The following is a 25,985-nucleotide window of genomic DNA, read 5'->3' as shown; positions in this document are numbered from 1 at the left end:
GAGCACTAATAGCTTAAAACTGGCATATGTATTGCGGCAACTTCTCCCAGAGTATGGAAAGTGTACTAAATGGGATGTAATTCAAAGTGTTCTGTATTATCCAGTGTCAATGTTCCTTGCGTGGCTAATGCGCAAGCTCTGTTTGATGTGTATACTCCTATGGTGATGTTTCCAGCCAGAACGAACCCTTGTTTTCCACTATCAGCCATTCTACACAGGGACTGCATCAACTTGCTCATGGATTTAGCAAAATGAATAACTTGGTATGCTTGTGGGCATTTTGTGAATGCAGACTCTCCCCCCTGTGCTTACAACCTAAACTTTAATTGAAGGTAACCATGAACAACTGATACCAGTTCTAGTCTACTGTACAGTGCAAGAAGACAAAGTATAAAGGAGAATTTTCTTTATTTTTAAATATTAGTAACACAGCACAAAACAAAAGTGGTACTTCAGTGACAGAAAACCAGTACTCAGTCTTATTTCATATTAACCATAAATTAAATACCCTAACAGAGTTCATGTATGGTTATATGTTTGTGTAGGGTTACACTGGGTAATGTAAGCATTTGAAGCTAAACCGTTCAGATATCGGAGGCACCAGAATTTGTTATATCAAACCATGCTAGAATGCAGACTTGATTTTTCTGTTTAGCTTCTTCCTTACGCCATTATGTGCATTACTACATCTTTTAAACGTTAGGATGAGTGAGTTTCTCCAGGAACTGTGGACTTTCAATATTGCCAGGTTTAAGTCTGTTACATCAACAACATATTGGCAAGAGGAAGAACAAAAGAAACAAAACCATAAGCTCCTAACTCCTACCTCAAGGTTAAAAAGAGGAGGCAACATACTGACAAGAAACATGCAGGTATATGCTTAAGGCAACAGAAGGGCTCTGTACGAACTAAATGGTTAAGAGAAGCAATGTGTCATGCACATGAGACAAGTATGGGAAGCAAGGAAGTAATCTTGCCAGAAAACACATATTTCTTTTAAATTGAAGACATCTTTTCAAGCTAGAAAAATTAGTCCTGCAGTAAAACTGATGCAAAATGCTTTCATACATAAAGGTGCAAGTTCTGTGCAGAAACAACTTGATAAAATCTTATACGGATGCTGAAAAAATGTTTGTTTTCTAAAACCTACTCAGCAGAAACAAAGAGCAGTTTTAAGGTAGCACTTAGATCATTTGTCTCTAGGTTCTTAAAATAAAATTTTTAAATAAGGAATGATTTCACTAAATGATTCATCAGGAGTCAACTATGCTTAAGGAAATCAGTAGGAGTGCTTACAGGAGACCATCATTACACTAAGTTTCTTAAAATCAGAGGATATAACTTCATGATACAATTTAAAATGAAAGAACATTTTAATAGCAAACCTTTGCTGCCCAGCTTGGGGAGAAAACAAACAACCATAAAAGTCACTTATTCAGCTTGCATAAATTACCCTATAAGAGCTCATGTCTCAATCCCATTCCCAATGACATGAGTGAATAGGACTCTTCTTTCAACAGGCCTGATGTTGATGCCAGACTGACCCAACAAACAGGCATTTGCACAACCCTTTATATCCTAAAAGACAAATAAACAAAACACTAGACTAGAGTTGTTTTAGTCCCAGGGAAGGAAGAGGTAAGAAATTCTGTAACGCTTTCCAATCTTCAAACATAACACACTTCTAACCAAGATCAGCCTCGTTCAAATTCCCTAACCTGACTGGCAAGAAAGCCACTCCAAGAAACTAAAAAGAATAACATAGTGCAATTTTAGTACAGTTTTAAACATGAGTCACTACCTTGCTAGCAGTGTGAACAATCAAAAAATATACACAAAAGAGGTGTGCTCAAATGTAACATTAAGTTGTAATTATTATAAAGGTATTGGCATAGCAGAGAAGTCCAGTTTAGTAACTCCCTTTGGTTGACTTCTTCTTCTTCTGTTCCTCTCTCTGCTTCTGCTTCCTCCTCTTGCTGCCTTCTTTGTGTCCTGAGGAAACATGGCTTGTAAAACACTATTCACAGCATTCATGGACTTTTCCCTCTAGCAAAAGCACACGTTCTCTGAATGGTTTAAGGAATCTTAAAGAAAAGGTCTGGCTTTCTAATGTGTTTCTTTAACTTATCAGTTCTACTATATCCCCAGTTCCACTATATCCCTTACATAGGATAGAAAAAAAACAGTCAATCTTTGAAGTTTGAAAAGATCTGGAGAACTTTCAATAGACTTCAAAGCCATTCAGGAAAAGCCTCAAAATTAGAGCACATGCAAAAACAGAATAATTTTCAAAACAGAAGCAATAAATAAGACTTAGACAGCAGGAGCTATTTAAGTACTGGTGTTTCCTGCTCACAGTAGCCAGAGTTACCACGATATTTGCATTTCCTTTTTAAGACTAGGGAATGCCGAGAATCCTGAGTAAATAAGAAGGTGCTCAGCGTTTCCCAATATGCATTTCATATACAGGTCATCAGCCTGCTCATGCTTAACTATGCACCATAGGTTATATTCTACCGCAGCTCCGATAGTACATGGAAGTATTAAGTTCAAGCAACAATTATTTGCTACAGATTCAGTCGACACAAGCTTCCAGCCATGTGAACATCATCCCAATGATTTTCTCCCCCCCCAAAGATGCATGAAAAACAGTTCTTGCTCTGCATCTCGTTCTTTCCTCCAAACCTGCAGTAAAACACAACTTGCTAGCAGACTTGCATGGACAGTGAACTGTGCAGAACCAATACCACATCTACCCAAGTGCACTTATAAATCTAAACTCAAAGCTAGCAAACATTTTCATCAGATAATCATTCTGTGATGTTCTGAGGTAGCTGGAGGGATGTTTTAGCTCAGGGGTGCTCTGCCGCTGGGAATCAGCACGCTCCAGTGAAGGGGGCCAGCATGGAGCGGCGGAGCCCCTGCGAGCCAGGGCTGGGAGTCAGAGGAACAGCCCAGGAAGGGCACAATTCTGCCTGTCTGGAAATTGGTTGTTTCCCCCGTTCTGTCTGCAGGCAGGCAGATGTGTGACCCTGAGGAAGCCGCATCACCATTGCACCTGGTTCTCCATCAATTTAGCACCAACAGCAAAATTAAGATGGGAAAAGGAAGCAGTGGGAGGTCAGAGGAGCACAAAGCCATGCTGTGGCTGAAGTTTGCTCCTTATCAGAGCTCCTCCCAAGTGCCATTAGGGTTGTGCCCACAGCAGAACTGCAGTTCTTCAGTTTAAGTTTAAGACTTTGGGGAGAACCACAAGATAGTCTTTGGGCTAAAAAAATCACTTGAGACTATCAAAAGCTTGTGCGTTAGAGGAAATACACTCCCTTGTAGCAAAGGGAAACTGTTCCTAGGTTATCATTCTAGCTCCTACGCTGTATCAACAGCATGACTTCATCTTTTGCAATCATCTGAGTCAAGAAGCAGGATATTTATTTAGAAATTCTGCCATGTGCGATTAGCCTGCGCAAAGTTAGAGTGGAAACCAGTTTTATTGTTTAAGGAAGAGAAAAGCTGGCAGTGCTTTACAGAATTGCAGGTGACGCTGCGTTTTCCCTGCACCCTGCCACCCTCCTGAGCTACAATCCAGTCCCTGGGGACACTGCGTGATATCTAATTAAGAACTCCACCCATGAAGTTTACTTCAGTGTCAGCCCCTCGGTCACCTATATGTTGTCAAAAATAGGATCCCTTGGCATTTAATTTACTGCCGTAAGGGACGCGTCCCAGAAGGGCTCAAGCATCTCTTTGCTTTCCCACAGAGGCCAATGGAGGCGGAAGAGACGTGCTGACTCTTGAGAATCAGTCACCTGAAGGGTGTTATTCAAGGATTCTTCCCTTTACTGGAGGGAAAAACAGCATCATATCAGCTGATCAGAACTAGTTAATGTAATAACTATGAAACATTGAACACATATTTGGGAAAGGGTCATTAAAGCCTAAGAGGTTATTATCTTCGTAATTTTCTCATTTTTCATTCTCAAAACACTGTCAGTATTTTTAAAAGGCTTCCATGTACAGGCATAATTGCATTTGCTACTGCTATTTTATATCATAATACTTTTTTTTTTTTTTGCAACAGTCTATTTTCTTCAAATCTTTGAGATTTTGAAAGCAATTCTAGCAACTCTTCCTTAAAAATACTGTCAATTTAAATTGTGGCTTGAAATGAATGCCACATAATTCATTGTCTTCTAAATGAAACAACTCAAATGTTAAAATAATGTGGTATGAAGATATTTAGGCATTTGACAACATGGTCTCCTACCAGCCTCCAGCATGATAAGGGTGAAAAGTGGAAATCTTTCAAGTGTTATCACTGACACACAGAAACAGATTGGCCAAAGTAGGAGATAACACACAAATACAAAGTATTCCTCAAGAGAAAACTGCCAGGTCTTTTCTGTTTCAAGCCTGCTGTGATAAATAATTTCACTCCCAACCATTTCCTTTTCTACCCCCACCTAAGAAGAAAGGATAGGTCAAACTTTGCCAGTCCGGTAGCACCAGTGATGCTATGCTGGGTGATAACGGCCAAAAACCTGACCCAAACAAGTGAAGCAGCTTCTAGTAAAAATAATAATTGCACATTAAAGATGTAACCCTTTAGTGCTTATTTCACTTGAATACTTCAACCAGCACTAATTAAAAGCATATTTAGCTGCCTTGGTTACAAGACTAGCCCCAAAGTCATGAGAGAATAAAAGCTCACGAGAGAATAAAAAAATTAGAAAGGGCCCCATTACTGTTTGATTAATTTGCAGTGAACCTGTGTCCTGGTGAGTTGCCAGCATCACGAAGCAGTCATGGAGACTTCCCATAGCTAGTGCCTGGCTGAACTGGTTTCAGCCAAACAGTTCTGGCCTCGGAGATGGGCTTTTCAAATTTCCACCCTTAGAAGCAAGTGTTAGCTATCTAAACTCTAGAAATGCTGTACATTAAGATAGTCTTAGGGAAGGGTGGGGGGAGAAGAGGTTGCTGAGAACTTCCCCAAGCTTTGACATTTGGAGAACAGATTCACTCAAATGCAGATAGATGCCAGCCTAACTCGGTACATATTCTTGCTTTTGTCAGCTGCCAGGAGCAAGAATCCACATAATTTGGATTTACACCTGTTTTACAACCTGTATAATTCTTGTTTAAAACAAACAGCATCTGCTGATCCACTCTTCCCATTTCATCCCCCTCTCTTCTACTTCCAGAAGAACCATAAAGAGCACAAAAGTTATTCCATCTTTCAAAAAGCTGCTGAAGTCCGAAACCAACTTCCAACAACGCTTAGTAGCAACTCCCTCAACCACTCTGCAAGGACCAAAACAACCTGGGAAGCCTCTCTGCTGGGTCCCAGATTGACTTTCCTTCTGTCTTTCTACTCTGCCATCTGCACCTCCCAAAGTCACAGGTTTGTTCAGACTATGAAACTCGTCACATTCTTGGGGGGCAACTGCAAGGGAGGTGTGCACATCAAGCCATCAATCCAAAGGGACAAGTGTCCCGGGGAAAATGCTCCTACCCAACCCATTTGTAGTATCCTGCTTCCTCCTGCCCTGCCTGACAGCTGTCTGCTCTACAGGATGCAGAGAGCAGCCACAGGTCTGCTCCACCTTCCTTCTGTCAGCACAGGAGAGCATAGGAGTCACCAGAAGGAAACAAGGTGTTCAGTCATGACCAACACACAGCATTTCTGCTTCTTGACTCACATCAGTCAGTAATAAAGGCCATGGCCTGATTTTTATAGATCTCTTGCAAACATGAAGACTATGGAGGAGCCTCCTTCCTTCCACTTTCAGGCTCTGAAGCACTGAGGTTGGGGTGGGAAGGATTAATGCTTTCTGCTCAACTCCCAGAGAAAATGGTTTTCAAGATCTTCTATTTGCTAAGATTGCAGCCATTCGTTTGCCCTCCTTCAAACCAGCAAAGCAGTCATGGCTCCAACATGCGCGCAGAGCTTTAACAGGGCAGCGGCACGCATGCACGTTAGGTTCTGTAGTGCGCTTTCTAATTTTCTGCTCTTAGAAATATCTCTCTAGTCAAAACAATAAATAGCTATTTCAAAGGTAACCAGCTTACTTCTGAGTTGCAGCCACCAGCTGTTATTTTAGGCTGACCACACTTGCATATGCCATTATAAAAATGCACCCCAGATCACAGCTTCCGTATAATTTCATGCGTGTGACTCAATTTACGATTACAGCTTTACAGGACACTTTCACGTTCCCTACTTTCAGCCCGAGCCACCACCCAACACGTTACAGTTTGACCTACTAATTCTCTCGCTGCATCCACAGCTCCTGCCCGTGCCACAGAGCATCACGGAGAGAGAACCTGCCTTTACGTAAAGACCTGAGGTGACAAAACATCCCACCCCGTGTAGGTATGCTGCTCCACTATTTAATTATCACACTGCTAAATCCAAGGGGCAAGTTCTCCAGTTTCACTGGCCAACCCACTGACGTAATTCCAACTTTGATGTTTTAGGGGACTGAAAAGCTTTAGTAACTCACTGCGGCCCTCCTTCATGCTTGCTCACCATACTATTTTCATTACCAATTCTGCCTAGAATTGCTACAAGAACATACCAAGCCAGATACAACCTGCTTGCCTGCTATTAATTAAGGTAATACTATTACTGAATAGACTCCAAGGTTTTGCTCCTGTATGGCTAGCAAAAGCTTGCAAGGCTACGCAGCCTTGGAAGGCCTTCCATGTGCAACCCAGCCACCTTCTATGGGAAGCAAATGGATAACGGGATGCTCTCCTACTAGCAGCCAAAAAAACGTGTGAAGGAAGCTCTGGCTAAGCCAGGGAACAACGAGTCAGCCTCCAAATCCACCAGCCAATCTTCCCGCCCTGGGCGCATGGAAGACTATAGCTGTTACCCCATGCCGCTCGGGCACAGGTACAGCCAGGGGATGTGGAGCAAAGGGAGAGTGAACTCCCTCCCATCTCCATACCTCCAGCATTCCTCACAGATTTCACAGAAAACAGTGGCTTTGCTTTCCTTTCTCTTTCCATTACATGCCCAAATAAAAGTATGTGAGAGAACGGTAAGGCAATTAGTTGGATAACAAGCACATCTATTTTACTAGTTAGTAATGTGTAAATCAGGAAACTCTATGTCGGTAAAAACAACGGAGACTGCATTGAAGATGTAATAAAGTACAAAAAGCTCAACTTTCCAGCAGAGGAATCCATGCCAGGAAAGGATCAAGATTAGTTAAGCTAGTTCTTTTAAAGAGGTTTCCTTTTCAGGGATGCCAGCAGGTGAAAATGGAGTAAAAATGAATTATTAATGTTGTAAGTTTTAGGTTAATGCAAGCTATTTCATTCAAAAGGAAGAGCAAACCTTGCAATATTATCTTGCAAATAATGATCTTTCATATCATGTATTTTTCAGTATTTTAACAATTAAACATTTCAAACATTCTTGCTAGATAAAGATCAAAACTCTCAAATCCAAAGCAGCAGGTTTTTTAGGGATAGTTACCATTACCCCTACCATTAGTGGCTGTAACCCCCAGGCCTCTGCTGGCATTAATACCACTTTCGTACATCTTGGGTATCACCAGGCAGCCATACATCATACAATCAGGCAGTGCGTTACTTGTAGTATCTGAATCCTAATTAAAGAATTACTTGGATGGAGCTAGAGCACTGTTTGGGATACACAGCAACTCCAGAGTACAAGTTTTATTCTAAAGGCTGTCATGAAACCAGGAACAGCAGGAAACCCAGAGCAATTTCTACTAAAATGCAAAGTGTCAATGTTAGATGGAGAATCAAATTTAACACTTTTTTTTTCTTTATTAAAAACCCACTGTAATGGCTGGAAATCCTGACTAAGGAGAGGATTCATCTCACCTCTGGATATCGGTTGCCAGTCTAAACGAGTTGATTAGCCTTTCTCCCTGGGCACTAGAGATAGGCAGCCACTTCCAGAGGGATTCCCACCATGTAGTCAAGATGAAACCTGTCCCCTTTTCCTTCATTTAAATTTGCAGTGGACTTACAAGTTAAAACTCAAGCATTCACATTATTAGAGCTGGGAAAAGAAAGCCATTTCACTGCAGGTGAATCATTAATGACTGAGGATTTGCTTGAGGTGCATAACTGAGACATTGCCTAAAACTGTCATGCAGTCTCGCTACCAAGGGCCACACGCCAGCAGTGGCAAAACGGTCTGATTCAAGGTGGAAAAGCACCTGGGTTGAGGCCATTGAACTTTATTTTCCACTGAAGTGAGTGTGTTTTGGACCAAGGCAGAAGGAGATGCTATTTTTTTCCCAATGCTGGCCCGTGTAAGCACGGCAGCTGTTGCAGTGATCAATGAGAAGCCAAGCGGGAGCAAGTAAGTGGTCTATATAATTACAGAGATGTGCTGGTAAAGCCTGCTTGCTGGGCAAGGCAGTTGACAGAGGTGAACACCCATGAAAGAGAATGGCATTATTGGCCAGGGCTCGTGCACAAACTTCCCAGGGAGGGATTAAGGCACTCACATAGGTTTCTTTATGACTGACTCACCAGTCCTTCAGCAGCCCTGTTCATCAGAGGAACAGCAGGCAAAATATTTAATGCAACAGTAAAACCTTAGTCTTACTGCAGTCACGTTTTCACCCTGAATCTTACAATCTACTAGTAAAAAAGAAGATGTTGTGATTGCACAGATACTTCTGAAAATTCATTTAAATTGCAAACTTGTGTGTCTTGGAGCATAAATAGATTCACAGCAAAAAGTCCTAAGCAATCTTAAAAATTGCTCCAAAAATTGCAAGGTGCGTGTCAAACTCAGATGCTCTTTGGAAGCCATTACAAAGTATTGTTACGATTGCAGAGAGCCTCAAGTCTCCAAACGCAGAGCCAAGGTTTTGTTTTGCCAGCTACAGAAACAGGAGACAAAACCTGTAACCCTGGTGTGGGAGATTTCAGGACATCAGCCCAGAGGTTACATTCAGGCTTCTATAGAGAAACTTTAAACTTTTTTTTGTTGTTTTTTTTTGTTGTTGTTGTTGGTTGTTTTTTTTTAAAGAAAAGATTCAGCTTAGCCACCCCTAAAGAGACAAAACTTCCAGCAACTGAACAGGAAGATATTTATCTGCTGCTATTTTTTCAAGCTGTCATCCCACATGGTATCTTTAGGTCTTCCGTACAGAAGACAGCATTAGAATTAAAGGCTCATAAACGCAGCAGAAAATGGTACATATACTGGGAGTACATGAGCGTGTGTTTTCGGGTACAGTGCATGTTTTTCATGTGCTGTGTTTACCCTGAGGAGCCTCATACGCTCACGCTTCCCAGCACTTCACCTAATTCAGCACTACTGAGAAGGGCCCTTGGTTTGGGCATCCAAGTAGAAAAGAATCTTCATGTTTCAGAAAAACCTGTCCTGACAGTCCTGGATGACCTTTGACCACAGGTTCAAATTAAATCAAGTGGTTATGAGGACTTTGTAGTCCAAGATAGCCTCTGGACTATATTGCCAAAACATTACAGGCAGGAAATATATCAAAGGACTAATTACTTCCAAAAAATAACTGGGACAATCACTGCACTTCTGCATTTGCCTGAATGGTCTCAGCCTTCTCTATTAGGATTTAGAGGTGCCTAAAATTGCAGTTTCCAGAAATAACATCAAGTTGCTGAACTTCTTCGGCAAGGAAGCCAAGCACAATTTAAGTAAATGAATGTGCAAAGTATTGTGATTAATTAATCTCTAAAAGGCCTTCACTTTTAAGAACAAAGAGCATAGGCACTTCAGCAGCACAATAATATTTGCCTTGGATCCCTGAATACCCCAGGGCATTTGTGAATCTAGACTAAATTGAAGAGCAGAGCTAATGCAGGATGAAGGCACACAAGCTACTGTTTATTATCTACCAGGGAACTAACATTAAGTCAACACACAGCAACAACCTCTTGCTTGGCTTTTTGGTTTTGGCTTTTGACTAGCTGATGGATCCTTTTCTGTGCATTTCTCATCAACATGCTTGTGCACACCTGATAAATAAAAAGGGGTCTCCAAGCTGCTTGTAACCCGGCTTCTATCTTGTTCTTCCACCTCATCGCTATTATAATGATAGGCATATTTGGGGGAACTGGCAGGCTTGTGAGACTTCAGCAGGCGAGGGTTGGTTGGCTGGAAAGGCAGAGCATGTTGTCCTCTCCGTCTGCACTCCTCAGCAAAGGCTTCTTCATCTGCCTCACCTGGAAAAGCAAAGTGCAAGAAAAGTCAGCTGCATCCAAAAATGCTGAAATTTAGCCTGGAAAAAAACACTCAAAACTGGGCTGGAAATTGAGTGTCACTAACCTACTGCCTCAGCTGTGGTTAGCTCACAGATACTCCTGTCTACGTGCACATCAGGGAGTGTCCGGAGCAGAAAGCTCAATCAATGGCCTCTCACCACAGTGGAGCCACCCAAAAAAGTCAGCTAGATATGACATCTCTGGGGCCACTGTGTCTTTTTTCCCAAAAGCTAGGGTGAGCAAGCTGAGCACATCACCCTGGACGATATTTCTCTCCTGTGCAGAATATGTCACCTTGTCCCACCTCACCTAGACTGTCTGCCTAGGAAGGGTTGACCATGCTCAAGGAAAAGCTGTAGGGGAAGGAGGGAGAAATACCCAAGCTGACTACAGGGGTGGTAGGAGAAAAACAAAGCCAATGTAGGTTCAGAGGGGCTAGATACTTGGCATCCATAAGCGGAAGGAATTGTGAAAGATCACATGAAGATGGGAAATGGGGTTGAACATGTAAGAGATAAGCATGGTCCAGGGGCAAGGCAGGCACGCACAGCAAAGATGAATGAATGCAATGGAAATAAAAACCCGATGTTTGCAAAAATTAATATGAAAGACGAGGTATTCCAGTCATACTCATGCTATTTTGCAGATGATGCTTTCCTTTGCTGCAGAAACTGTAACAGTACCAATGCTGAAAAGCAGAGAAATCAGCTACCGTAACACAAAAAAAACCCCAGCAAAACCACACACTGAAAAGCAAACAGTAAGATAACAAATAAAAAAAGCCAACCTAAGACATTCAACAGGGAAAATAAGAAAATGGGAAAGAAAAAAAAAAGTGAGAAGAAAGGTGTGTACCACATTTGTCTCTTAAAGGCTTTTTTAAAGTTTTATTAATTCAATTACTTAAGTACTTTTAATAGAGCTGATGAAATACAGCGTCATTTTATTTGCATCAAAAGTGGTGTGTCACATTCTGGAAGTTCTTCCCGGGATGTGCCCAGCATCAGCTGCTTAGGGAGGGGTGTGTGCTCTCACCTAATGTGTGTGCTCTTAGTTCATGGCTGGAAAATGCTTTGAAGATGGAAAAAGCACCACGTATGCAGTAAGGAACAAGAGCAGTAATACCCACTTCACTGTGTGCACCAAACCACCAACACTTTGAAACAAAACAGGTCACATTGTCTTTACCTTGTAATCGTACATGGGGAGATGCTTCTGAGGGCATGAGGAAAAGGAGGCAAGGTATGTTTAAGAAGTCATTTCACAGTGCAATGCGGCACCTGAGGCATTGCAGAAGAGGGCTCCAAGGGATGCCTCACATGGCCCCACCATGCATTTGAGCACCTGATGTGTATGGATATTATGCAGAGGACCCTTTTTCACAGGTGATTAAATGCCCATTCCCCACCCCCACACTCACAGTTCTTCACCTGGACTCTCCTGCACTTCCAAAGGCACAGGCAAACAAGCAAAAACACAAGTGATAACACCAAGGATTTCTGCATTTACACACCGCCGCCTGCATCACACGGATGTAGAACTATGGGTGTGCAGTTCTTGCAGTAGGAGAGGGCTGGCAGGACGGCTTTTTTCCCCTCGCATGGGGTACAGCACTTCAGCTATGAGAGGCAGTGGGCAAGGAAAAGCTCAGAAAACACCAGATGCAGAATTGCCGACATTTCCCATAAAAGGCTACAGGATTTTACGGCTATACAAACAGCATCTATCAGTCTGATGATACCAGGTCTATGAAGATGAACCTATAAAATGCCAGGAGAAGGAGGGAAAAAAAAAAAAGAAAAAGTAAGCATAGGAAACCCATGTACACCAATTGCACATACAAAAACCAGTCAAGAGAATTAACTTCCTAACAAATTATAGTGCATAGTGAACCAGAAATAGGCGATCCCTCCCCTCCCATGGAAACACAAACTGCATGGCTTTCTTTTTGATGTGCAAAGTCTTGCTTGATGCATGTTTAAAATTTATATTGGCAAGCAGATGCAGGAATAAGAAACGTGCTGAGGCTGTTCTCGGAAGCTCTGTGCATGTGTGCACTGCAGAGACACCTTGATCAGATACACTAACACTTCATGCACTTAAGTATTAAACCAGATGCCCTAACACACCCCAATGAATTACTCCCAACTACGCTAGAGATCAATCTCGGCACCTTTAGTCTAATTCAGCTGTGTGAAGGCACAGTTTAACACTAGACGAATTAAAAATAATCTTGCTCCTCCCTGGTGACGTACGCACAGAATCACCGCATGCTGGCCCTCTTGCACCCTGATGCGTCCTTGATCTGCTGCTTGCAGTGAAGGCTCCAGCAGAGCTCCCTTGCTCTGGGAGCTGAGCTGTGTCACCAGCCCCACAACACTGAGCACCTAATGAAGCCGCAGAAAGATCTTCCAGCAAGCACTCACTGCTTGAGTGTAACTTAAAATAAAATATAAAAAATGCAAAAGATTCTCTGTACTCCAAACTTTCCAATTAAATCAGCTGCAACCTAGAGAAGAGGCAGGAGAGCTTGTCCTGGTTTACCGAATCCCATGAGAGCTGCTCTCCAGAGCAGGTTCCAGCCTTCAGCTCCTGACAGTACAGGCTTGGCTCTGACTCTGAAAAACGATGGCACCTGCCTGTTACACACCTCCTGTGAGTTTTGGGACAAGTCCTCACAACTATGCCACATTTTGTCTATGAAAAGTCACAATACGCCTTCTCCAAGGCTTTGCCTAAGGGTGTCCTCCACCTGCAGCTCTTCTGCAAATGGCCCAGAGCAAGGACTGTCCCTCCTCCAGCAGGCTTCGTAGTTCAATTGCTCCTTAAAGATGATACACCAAGAATAAAAATCCCACAGACAATTCCTTCAGTGCATATTTCTCTTTCCTTCAAAAATGATCCAGACCTAACCCCCAGTGCTGAACCTTGCACGGCACTGTGGTATCGGCCGAAGGTGCTGCACAAGCCCAACGAACCCAGGAGAGCCCCGGCTGTACTCGGCGCTGCCAGCATGCTGCCCGCACACTGCCTGCACCAGTCCGAGGCGCAGGACCCGGCTGCTCCTCCTTGGGGTTTATCTGTGCAACACAGCTGTGGCTGAAGTGCAAGGAAAGGGGATGCAGCTGTGGGTGGGAATCAGTATGAAACACTTAGATACCATCCGCTAAGAACAAGTGGTGAAGGGGCTGTTTGCAAACTTGTTCAAACCCACCGTTTGCCCCAAAAGAGGTGGCAGTCTGTGCTAAAACCTAGAGCACAGCTCGTCAGCATTGGACTCGGGGAACCAGCATTGCTTTGGAAGTTTGTGTTAAACCTTTCCTCTCAAGCTCCCTAACTTCCTTTCGCCAAGGATTTGTAATTTGCATTTTTGCTAAGCTGAGCTCACATGTGTTATACTGCAAGAAACTTCCATCTTAAGATGCCCACAGCATTACTCTGCTGTTTGGGGTAGACTGTGAAAGCATTGGCACACCAGAAGGGCTGCACCTGCACGCCACAACACAGAATACAGTGGCAATGAAGTCAAACAACTTATTAACTTTGATTAGACTACAAAGTTACCCAGTTTCCATCCTGAAGAATAATTTGTGCTTCCTATTTCTGGGCTGCGTGCACCTGCCTGCACCCGTCCTTCACCCCACAGCAGAGCCCTGGGGGGATGCAGAGCTGCTTCCCACCACTACACAGACAGCACGTAGTGCAGCTAAATCATAGAATGGTTTGGGTTGGAGGGACCTTTAGAGGTCATCTAGCCCAACCCCCCTGCAGTGAGCAGGGACACCTTCAACTAGATCAGGTTGCTCAGAGCCCCGTCCCACCTGGCCTTGAATGTTTCCAGGGATGGGGCATCTGCCACCTTTCGGGGCAACCTGGGCCAGTGTTTCACCACCCTCATTGTAAAAAATCTCTTCCTTACATCTAGTGTAAATCTACCTCTTGTAGTTTAAAACCATTACCCCTTGTCCTATTGCTACAGGCCCTATTAAAAAGTTTGTCCCCATCTTTCTTGTAAGCCCCCTTCAAGTATTGAAAGGATTAAATCCATCTCAATCACCCAAGAGAGTCAGTTTTCCATCTTCCCCTGAAATAAAGACAAGTTTTAATTCAATAAATAGACCCCAAAAATTGTCCAAGTTGCAGGAGAGCAGGACGGCACCACAAATTAGTTAAATGCCATAACATAATGTCATCTGTGATTCAAATATTGAATTATTTAGGGTGCTGTGCACAGTATGAGCCTCAAAATCTTTGATCATCTACCACTAATACATCTTTCAAAGCAAAACTAAAATGTCATTTGCATCAACTGTTTTCTCTTGTTCTACATATTTAAACATATTTGAAACATTCAGGCCAGACTCTGAATAAAGCTAGCTGTACCAATTGCAAACATGAGACCTGAAAAGAATTTACTCTGGGAAAGGTCAGCCACACGGGGCATCACCACCAAGAAGTGTTTAAATGTTTACTGGGGCTTTATCAGCAGTGATGTTTGTCCTGGAAATGGCTTTTAGGAAGACAGCTGGTATGGAGGGGGAGTCTGCAGCTGAGTTTAGAGCTGGAATATCCACTTGAGAAGCAACTTTCAGGAGCGCTCTGGCTTCAAACAGCCCTCGGTTCCCCCCACGGCTCCTTCTTGCCGTCTCCCGTGCATCTAAGCCAGCACACCCACATGAGAGCCTGGGCAGCTGCGCTGTGAACCCAAGCGGAGGACTGACCCAGGTTAAAAATAACACTCTTTTTGCAAGCTTATTTTTAACCCAGCTCAGTGCCTGGATCCAGCTCACCGTGCAGCCGCCCCAGCTGGGGCAGGGAAGGGGCAATTACTGGGGGGTGCTGGAGTCAGCATCCAGACTGCAGCATTAAGCAAAAGGTCTTATTCTACTAATACAAATAATAATTAAGAACCTCGCAGTTATTTCACTTGCAAAACCAGTCTGGAGAAGTTACATTTCTAAGGGTTAATTCTGAAAATTATGTATTCAGCATTACTACTAACATTGAAAAACACTAATTAAAATTTGGTGTTCGAGTGCACCAGGTCCTCCCAAATGAAGAGCAGCTTCTGGGGAAAAAGAAATCAAACACGAGCTGTAGCATCCTCAAAAGGTGCATTAGGACCAAAAACTGCCTTCTGCTCCAAGCAAGAAGGGCTGAAAAATAACTTCTCGTAGCAAAGTGCTGCTACATGAAAGCGGAAAATATGGATCCTTTAACCTGTAATTAACCAGTAGAGGGCAATATTGCCTATCGTGAGGGGCAACGTTATCAGAAAAGTCACTACCAACCCGCATTTTTTCAGTAACGCAACGTTTTTGTATGTCTAAGGCAAACTGCGAGTACAATTCTTGGACTAGGCGGGTGCCTTGGGGGAGCCACCAGCTACACCAGGGCGTCCGCATGCGCTCCTGGAAAACTGAGATAATGCACGGGAAACCTCCTACGGCAGAGGATATTCCAGGTGAGGTGGGACCGGTAAGTCACGGAGCACTTCAGAAAAGAGCAGCCCTGCACGGGCTAGCATTATTATTTTGTGTTACATTTAAGTAACACTCACGTACGTCCTGGAACTGCACTGAAATTCTACCAGGAATCAGCAGTAATTAGCAGCAAGACAGTAATTAACAGAAACATGCGGGGTAAACATCCTGAGGATATCGAACCGCTTATTTAAATTTACTATGTCACTTCCCACACAAGGGGAAGCAGAGCCTTCGGGGTTCCCGCACAGCAGCCCAACTGCATGCATGCTATTTTCTTACACACCTAACCAAGAAAAAAAAAATATATATATATAATCGGGGTTTTCCCTCGTATTAAGAAACAAAAAGTAGGCACACCGGTTTGCTCAGTCCAGAGGAAGACTTCCCCGAGGCCGTGAACAGCGCACAGCCCTTCATGCAACCAGCATCAGGAAAAGATGCAACTGGTGAGGGACACCTGGCTTTATCTAATGACACAAGACAGCTCTGAGCTAAAGCTCCAGTGAGCTGGTTGCGCAAGGACAGCTTGCGGGAAACTTACTCCATTCAAATCTTTCTTGAATGATGACCAGCAGAGTTTCTTTCTAATATTTTAAGACTTTCAAGTTAAGAGGTGGTCTATTTTCTGAAGCTTAGAGCAGGACAGCATATTGCTGCTTCTAGAGGGGACTCAACTGGATGTCTGACATTAGTCTGAGCTGCTACCCATACTGACTGACAACAAGAGTTCAAAAGAAAAAGCTTTGCTTGCATTTTTATTCCCCTTATTACAAGGATGTGGAATTTACCCTGCACCTATGGAGGGCACTGGAGTTTCTGATGACTCAACTACATCCGCTGCTGCCAGGGAGAGCTGAGCTGTGACTGAAAGAGCAACGAAAAGGGAAAGAGAAAAAAAATCCCCATTTAAATACATTTATCCGAAGTCAATAGCACTACTACAACTTTGTAATCTGTTGATAAGATCTTTGTACTGATAAACTTTTCTGCTGTTAAAGCAGCTCTGGTATAAACATTTACCTCAGCAGAAGATACCACGGTTCTTCTGAGACTCGAGTCCAACATTTGCTGGGAAATCTCAAGCTTTAGGTGAGCCCATCGGAGCTGAGAACTTATTTAGTGGAAAGGACCTGTCTACAGGCCTGGATTACCCTGGGCTGAAGAATTCTTGGAGATTAACTGCTTCTTTTGTTTCTTCTCTTAGAAGCTTCATGTCTAATATATTACAGCACAAAGAAAACATCAGGAGATCAAGTAACTCTACTAAAACATAGAGGAAATGGTCTAATTTGGGGGACCAAACTTGAAAGCTGTTTTCAGAAAGTTGCAAAATCAGAGTGTCTTTTAATTTGTGATGGGAGTGAGGGATGCCCATAAGACACCAAGCCCAGGCTATTTTACGAAACTGCATGTACACACCCACCCACCCCTCCTGAAATTGTAGGCAAGACGCTCAGCAAGAAAATACTCCCTCACCATTACTGGAGGCTATGTTGAGCAAGTTCTGATTAATTGTTCTTAAACTTGTTTCTAAATGCCAGGAAACACTAATACTGCGACAATTAACAGCGGGAGTTATAAAATCCACTTGCAGCCCGTGCGCTGTCAGGTTTGTCAGACTCAACAGAATTGAGATTTGCATCAAGTCCTCCTTGGAAGATCTCACTGTCTGAGTTTGACAGTGACACCTTTAAAAATCTCTCTTGCTATTTGATGTGACACTTATGAGAAAAAGCAGCCATTTTAAAATCTACTGATAAAAAAAATGCAAGTAGTCTCAAAAGCCAAAAGCGCCTGAAATCACTCAGAAACTATTCAGAGAATGCTGGAGCAGCTGCCCCATCTGCACCACTGCTGCTAGCGGCAGAGCTTTTGTAAACTGAAACGGGAGTTTATCAGCTAAAGCACAGGATGAAGGACAACATTTTGAGTCATTTCACACAAATCAGTGGCTTTCACCAATTACTGGCAATCATTTTTCTTCTGGAGCAATTGCAGATTTCTCAGTATCACTGCTACATTCAAAGAGAGAGCATGAGGAGATTCAGGGTTTGCTGTGGTGGCAGACATCTTTCCTGCACAATGCTAGGAAACATTTAGCTGAAGTGGTGCCCGGAGTGCTCAGCTGGCTGAAAACTAAAGACCCTTGATGCGTGCCCTCCGCAGAAACCTGCTGCCATGTCACACCTCATCCTCTCCCCGTCTCACCCCCTGCCGCTGGCTCCAAGCCACACAGCTCTGCTGTCACCAGCGTCACCACGCTCAGATATGCTTTATGTCTCCCTGCTCCAACTCAAAACCTCGTATTAAGGTTATAACTTGGGGGATTTGGGCTGGGCTTTCCCAGGCCAGGACCAGCACTACTATTTCCTCTGCTGCAGGATCTGGGCATTTCCTGTGAGGGGGGAAAACCAGTCCGTAAGTGGCCAGAGACAGCACGGGAAGTGGTGGTGAAGTTCCTGGGAAGTGATGGGGAAAAAAAAACGGGATAGGATTTGGGAGAAGGGACAGAGACTGATGGAACGACTCTTGCAGTGCTATTTGTGTCCTGGGAGAGCCATGGCTGCAGCACGTCCAGTATCTGGGAAAGGGCAGGGCTCAGTACTTTTTGCTCAACGCACATAGCAATCCTCTGCTCTTCTGGCTTTAAAAGCTGGCAATGGAGTTGCTCTTTTCTCTTTAGCCCTCGTATCCAGCTGCTCCGGTGGCAGCTCACGCTGTTCCTGCCCAGCCCGTACTCCTGCAGCGCAGGGCAGCGCAAGCCCCACGCCAGCTCTGCTCACCCTCCTCACCCCACAGCAGCTCCCTTAGAAAGCTCAACCTTTTGGTTTTCTTCTTTTTAGCCACCCCGATTTTACCCACCACCCCCGTACACACCCAAGAACCCCATTATATCCTGTATTCAGCCCAGTGCATACCAATATGAATCCCGCATTCTCAGCACATCAAGCTACTCAAGATGATGTTTTGCCATAAAGATACCCCAATAAGCAACAAACTGGGGAAAATTAAATGAGCATACACCCTAGGCTATCCACAGCAGTGTTGCAAACGGGTGCTTTGAAAGGAGATGTCATCGTGCTGTTCCCCTGAGCCTGAGTGGCTAAATGGGGATTGCTGGCTAAAGCCACTCCTGTGTGACCGTATCAGGTGGCGCCAAGCTCTGCAGCCTGACGTATAGATAGGGGAGTCACTGAGAGCCTGTATTTACCTCCTCCCTGCCAAAACTTACTCATCAGAACATCGTTTACAGCCCAGTGAAAGGTCCTATGTTAAATTTGATGCCAGAGAGAAGTGCAGGCTGAGCACATCCAGGCTTTTGCAGTTACTTTGCTTCTGTCGAAGCGCACCAGGGCATCCATATAGATTATGCCAATTGCTCTCATCTTAAAGATATGGGATGTGGAAAATACAAATGGCAGGAGGTAACATGAATCCCCACGTTTTCAGCAAGCAGAGAGATGACCCCATTTGCATGGTGCTGCTCAAAGTGAATTTTATTAATTTTAAAAGACTTTATCACACTGGGGTCTTTTATTCACTTCTGCATGAATTTTGAAAGGAAGAAAAAAAGAGGAATGAGATTCACAGCTTGACATATATAAATACAAATTAGCAAGATTTCAAGCTCAGACTTTGAACAAATGAACCTGATTTTTAAACAGCAATTGAGAAGACTTTTACTTGCGATGCTTTCTACACTTTTCAGGGTCACAGCAGATCTCTGGCATAGCTTCCTGCAAGTCTCGTCGTATGCCACTACCTTGCTGTGCTGCCCCAGACACGCTTAAAATGTTGCACCAGGGGCTCCTACGCTTGGGGCTTCTCTCCCCAACACACTCCCTGCACAACATGTAGGTGAGATGGGGCTCAGATCACTGCAATTGTCTCTCTCTCTTACACAGCCCCTCTTCCTCCAGAATTGGGATCACTAACATCAAATTACTTGATTGGGTTCAGTGTTCAGAGGTTTCTTTCACCTCACCTATATTTCAGCCTCAGACAAAAATCCCTGCAGGTTTCATCTCTACCACGAGGAAGCCTTGCAGCTTGCGCTTCACTTTGAAACTGGATTTGAAGTGCAAACCAAAATCCTACTGAGGAAAAAAAGAAAGAACCAGCCCTTAAAATGCAACTTAATACTTGCTTTTAGAGGAAGAGAAACAAACAAAAAAACAGTGCAACTACACACAGCCTGGCCAGGTCCTCCACTGCGTACCCAGACACAAGGTGCCTTCCACCAGCGTCACCTCTCTCCTCGGCCCAAGCAGAGCCCCGTGGACCTTCGCACCTCTCTTGATCGTGCTCCAGAACCTCCTAGTGTGAGACCCGATGGCCCCTTCGCTAACCCGAAAGACTCAGGTTTGCTTCTTGCCTTCAGTCCTCCTACGAATTACCACCATCAGGTCAAGCAAAACTGGTTTTAATTAGAAAACTCTTCAGACAGCAAGCAGAGGAAAAGAGCTCTTCTGCAACGAACAGATCCTTGTAACTCTTAAACACCAGCGAGTTAAAATATCAAGACATCATCTTCCATTAGTGGCCCTCACTAAAAGAAGCATCTCCAGAGCAGTTCTGAGCACTCCCTAATTTGCAAATTATACAGTTGTTACACATTTTTCCATTGATTATCAGCTTTAAACCAGTCTTCAAAACCTTTATGTACAGCAAACCCAGATTACAGTAAGAGAAAAAAATCATATATAAAGCAAAAAGGCATGCAGTTAAATTTAAAAAGAAAAGAATCTCATGAGTGCCTTCAGAAATATGTGATGAATTACTTCCCCAGCTGTTTTGTCAACACTTCCATAGTAATTTGGCAAAAGCACAAAATCACCAAGTTTATATTCTCATCAAATGGCTATTAACGCTGTTGAAACCTCACAGACACAAGACAGTAAGAGCAAGCTCCACATTTTATTTTGCATTGCCAATGCTCAGTTTGAAAGCTCTCATCTTGTTAGATTAATCATTTGAAAAATATTCTCCCTTCTACCCTGAGCCTTAAACATGACACTAAGGGTTTCACATACTAATTACAAAAAAAGAAGATATATCCACCCTCTCCAATTATACCCCCCAAAGTGTAGTTCATTCCTCATCCGTCCCTGCATTACTAGGACTAGGGCAAGCAAATCCCAGCTCCCAGGACCTGCACACATCACTGATTACAGAGCTCCAAAGACCATCACCTTTTAATTAACTCTGAAAATGACACGTGCTCATAGTAACAGGACATCTCTTCTGACGGCTCAATAGGTTTCAAAGTGTTTTATGAACCTTCACCACAAAACCCAATCCTATTTTTGACATCCTCCTGACAACAAGAGCACTAAGCCATTAGTTGGTGTTCAGTTCAATAATACTGACATACTAATGAGAAGCCTGACTTTGAAAAAAACCCGGTGTTCCAAATTGATGTTCAATACTAATTTTGACCAAATACTGTATTTAATTAGGAACCCTAGTTAGGGCCCTACAGGGGCCGTAACTCCCCAGCTGTACCACTTTTTGTTGTTTGGCATCTCCAATGCATCAGGGAACTCTCAAATTTTCCCATCTTTCTTCCCCACCTGTAGTCAACCTCTTCAGCCTGTGCCTTAAAACCCGCCATAGTTTAGGAATACAACAAGTAATTTTTCAAATCCAAGGCCTATCGATAACAAAGTGTTCATACACACAAACGTGTACACACGTACATATATTTATACACATAAATTGCTCTGTGTACACTGCTCAAACTGAAGTTCTGACCAAGATAACCAAAAAAAACGGAGAGCACAGAAATTAAAATTTTCTCAATTAAAAAAAACCAAACACCAAATCAGAAACACAACTACGATCCAACGATAACAATACTTACAATTATCTTTTGTGCCTGGAAACAGTATTGTCAGTTTATACGCTCCATCTGCAGAGACCCAGTGGGAACAGGCAACGTTTTAGCAAGAGAGCTTTGTGAGTTTTGGAAACAGGAGAGTTCGAACAGCGACATTGGACGCTGCTTGGTGTACTCAACACAGCCACGCGTCTCCTGGGAAGGCCATGCCAGAGCTGCCCGTGCCCGGAGCGATGGCTGTTCCCATCCTACAGTGCTGCAGCAGCACCATCCCACCTTCTAACACACCTCTCAGATCCAGGGGATGAAGCGCCAAGGACAATAACAACCGTTTCCAACCATGGTGTCTGGGGCCAAAGCAAAACAGGGGGGAACCAGTATTTAAGAGCTACCACAAAGGCAGAGAAATTGGAGAACGCCACTCTCCGGAAGGGAGCAAAGAGCACCCGAATGCCCACGGGCTCTCAGTGGAGATGCGGATGCGGCAGTGGAAGGGATGCACCCACCGAAACTCTGCGACAGGACAACTGCTCCACACCCGAAGCTGCCCTAACAACCTCCTGCTCAAAATCACCCGGCCTACAGGCATACCCGCATCTCCTCTAACACTGTAATGGCAGTGAAAGCTCCAAATGTTTAAGTGACTATTTGTCAGCAGATTCATTACACCATGGCATAAATATTTGAAAAACTTTAAAAACAAATCATCGAAACTGCAGAGGCTTTAACTGTTTAACTACCAAGACAATTTTCTGCTACTAGCAGCCCGAGGTGCAGGATCCAGCAAAGCTAATCCACGTCCCCCTTGAACACCAGCAAACTCAGAATCTTCTCAGAAACATTTGCCAAGAGTTTTACTACGTTTGAAGATGTCGAACTTCATTTACACTACAGCGTTTCTCCTCGGCCTTGTAAGATCATTATTGCTCCCTTTGCAGGGTTGAAAATGTCCTGCAGTCAGCACTGCGATATGGAAAGGAAACCTAGAACAGATGCACAACAGGTAAGACTGAGGTCCACCTACATCTGTTATCATGCAAGTCAGCGACTGACATAAAAAGCTGCAGACTTTGCACTTTTGAGAACATTTCATCACTTTCCAATTAAAATTCTGACCTTGCCTGAACTTCTGGTATTGGATACGGCCTGGCATCCCTGCAGAAACAATCTCCTTTTACAGTAATTTTTAGAAATACTAAATAAAAAAAATTAACAGCTGTTTGTCTAAAGAAAAAGTTGCTTAGTCAAAACTAAATGGTGGACTGGAAAAAAAAAATTACAGCAGGCAAAGCAGTAGTTTCACCTTCCAGGAGGTGGAATCTGTTTGCAAAATCCTTCAAAGCACTGAATTTCTATTAAGAAGATAAACCAATAACAAACCCCACACTGTTGTAACACTAATACACTGGATGTTGATGAGAGCTCAGCTAGCACCTCAGAGTGTCCGTCTCTATCACAGTTTCAAGTGAAAATTTGAAGGGTCAATATTTTAAGGGAAGATTAGCCGGAACTGTTACAAAAATAGAAAACCGGAGAGGCGACGTTAGCAATGTATCATCTCGCCTACAGTAAAGCTGCACGTCAGGTTGCTAGCTTGGCTCTGCGCCACTTACAGGTCCATACTCAACACCGGAGACACCGATAATTTGGGGAATTTTGGCGCCACACCCAGAAAAAACAACAGTGAGCTGAATCTGGAGCCTGGCACGAACAAAGGGTTGGCTTTTTGTTTCAGGAGAAGCTGGGAGGTGTTAAGACAAAATTCCCCCCTCAGACAGCTCGTGTGAAAAAAGGCTTTCCGCTATTGGAAACTATTCTGTCCAGAGCAACGAGCACCTCCCCTGCAACAGAGCACACCGCACGGGCATGCACTTGGCTTCGTGATTAAGTCTACAAAAAGGGTTACCAGGGCTGCAGTCATCTCCTCCTGTAAACGTTTCAGGAGCACAGCGCACACGTGATCCCAGAGCAAGTGCTAGAGAGGCAAGAGTGGAAACCATGTATGAGTAATCAATCTTTTGTTCATCAAGCAGAGCAGGGAGGCTTAGACACCTGTGCCTTTGCAGAAAAAGGTTTTATTTCCCTGCATTGAGCTTCTTGTTCTAAGGACTTACTACAAGAAGCATCTTGTGCATTAGAAAGCACCTAAAATTCACCTCCTGTTCTATGATATTTTTTAAGACAGAGTTGTATTTGTTAATAAAGAAAATATTAATGGCTATAAAACTGCTATGGTAGGATTCAGGACAAATTACTCAACTTTCTTTTAACCCTTCAAACAGGACTATCTTCCAATTCATTCGGGCTAATACTTTAATGATGAATCAAAAGTAAGTTGATTTGAAATTATTTAGCCCCCCCGCAGTAGATACTGCAAGTTATATAGTGTATAGTAGTAGCTGGCATTGATAGAACATCTCAAAAATATGAATATGCATAGTAAAGTACACATAAGTTTCTTTTTACTTAGCAACAGTAAAAACTATCATCTACTTTGTCATTTTCTACCGGATAGTCTAGAGAAATTACTGTGTTTTGCCTAAGAACATATGGTGACGTCTCTTCCAGCCACGGAACCGGAGACTTGAGCTGTACAAGCAAAAAGAACTGCATTCCCTAACTCTGAAATAGGTTCCATGTGGGATGCCGCTCAAAAACACTGAAGTTCCCTGGAAAATATGGATTCAAAAACGGATACAATTCTTTTTCTTTGCCAAGTTACAGCTCTGAGACATTTAAAAATAAGTAGTTTTTAAGTGGTTTTCTGCTAACAGTCAACACATACAAGGTGTACACAGACTGTTTATTTCGCCGACTACAGAAGGATTTCTGTCCAAGGCTTCTTTTAAGCCAGAAAAGGGCAGAGCAGTACAGCATGTACACTTGTTTGCCTTCCCGTTAACAAGCTCCCTTGTCACTACAGCTGTGTCTATACCGGTGAAGCTGCACTCCTCTGACTCTGCTGTAAGGCAAAAAGCCTTATAGTTTTATCATTTGTACAGAAAGGGGACTGCACAACAGCTATTTTAAGAGCTGAGTATTTAGATCTCAAAATATGGTTAATTTGACTGTAGAAGAACTAAGACTTGGTTCTGGAATTCCAGCACTCTCTGAGCAGGACGCCTTCCCCAGAAAATTAGGAATGGCCTAGAGATACCAGGACTTTGCCGGAAGAGTTTGTTTTGGTTTTGTTCCAAGCTGTTTTATGGTTATGTGACCCAAATGCTGCTGAGTTGTAATTCCAGGAATTTGCCTGCCCACAAGTTTCTCTTAGAAATAAACTTGATTAACAGATGCAGCTCTGGGTGTATACAAACCCAAACAGGCACCCATAGACAGTATTTTTACGCACACAAGCCCTCTCAGAGATGCTTCTCTGGCTGTTCACTGTAGAAATATTTTTTGACATAATGCAGTCTTAGGCACTTAGCACACTACCAAAGATGAACCAATGAACAAAAAGCAAGCTTTTTTCATTGTAGTCACTCAAAACTCAAAACATGCGTACTGCTGTCCACGTGAGGTTTAACACGCTAAAAATAAAAACTTTACACTGTTAAAACATTGCCCACGGCCAAATAAATCTTTGTCATAAGATTCATTAGCAAGAGAACTCCTAATCTTCATCTCAGGTGCTCAAATTAGGTGCTCTCAACCTCTGCAGTCTGTTGTTGGTGAAAAGAGAGAAGAGACATGCAAGGGCTCACTGTAATGCAAATTTCAAATCAAATTCCCTGGGACAGTCACCGCACCTTTGCCCTGGTTCGTCCTCGTCACTAAACACCCAATTTGCCCACTACAGTAAAGCAACAACTTACCTTAATAGATCCAGAACACGTTCTCCTACATGAAGTCCACTCTTGGCACCTACATATCCCAAACTGGATGCTTTAGCGCAATAGTCATCAGGCAACGCTATCTGTGCCCTAGTTGCGTGCGTCGTCTCCTCGCTTCCCAGCTACCCTCTTTCCCCAGTCTCTCCCAACAGGCGAGGCAGCCCCTGCACGCAGCCCAGCCATCGTCAAACTCCTTCACCACAGAAGCATCCCCCAGTCTCAAAACCGCAGTAAGGGAATCTGTCACGTGCACTGATGTTAACGCATCAGGGGAGGGAGGGAAGAAGCTAAGACACAGACTATGAAGAAAGGCCTGAGGAACTCTGTGCCCTACGTCGCATCTTTATCTGTGTCGCAGGCTCCTGGGTTTCCGCTACTTCTCTGTAGAGTCTAAACACTCACTTCTCACTAAAACATTTTTCAGAAAGTGCTAAGTCTTTTAAAATGCTGGAAGTTGGAGAAACTCTTGGAGAACTCTTGGCAGGTTCTTCCAACAGTTAATCACCCATGTGTTAAAAAATGTATGTTTATCTTCCCCTCTGAATTTGTCTAGCCTTATAAAAATGTTTATACCCTTCTTCCAAACAA

At 43.4% G+C, this 25,985-nt stretch overlaps 1 protein-coding gene across 2 annotated transcripts in view; it reads right to left on the bottom strand.

Moving 5' to 3' along the window:
* Nucleotides 1-391: 391 nt before the first annotated feature.
* DNAJB6 (DnaJ heat shock protein family (Hsp40) member B6) overlaps nt 392-25,985 on the bottom strand; it is a 62,365-nt gene continuing 36,771 nt past the window's right edge. Inside the window, exons 10-11 of one of the 2 annotated variants that reach the window (XM_075082378.1) lie at nt 9,991-10,197; nt 392-1,992 (exon numbers count right to left, since the gene is read on the bottom strand). In XM_075082378.1, coding sequence (XP_074938479.1) covers nt 1,910-1,992; nt 9,991-10,197 — 290 coding nt within the window. In that variant the 3' untranslated portion in view covers nt 392-1,909. Of the gene's footprint in view, nt 1,993-9,838; nt 10,198-25,985 lie in introns of those variants that run through there. The other variant, XM_075082377.1, reaches the window with a different exon arrangement.

Source organism: Phalacrocorax aristotelis, chromosome 2 (genome assembly GCF_949628215.1).
Source record: "Phalacrocorax aristotelis chromosome 2, bGulAri2.1, whole genome shotgun sequence".
Lineage (NCBI taxonomy): Eukaryota > Metazoa > Chordata > Aves > Suliformes > Phalacrocoracidae > Phalacrocorax > Phalacrocorax aristotelis.
Note: the sequence above shows the minus strand (reverse complement) of the source record. Positions and strands in the feature narration are given on the sequence as shown.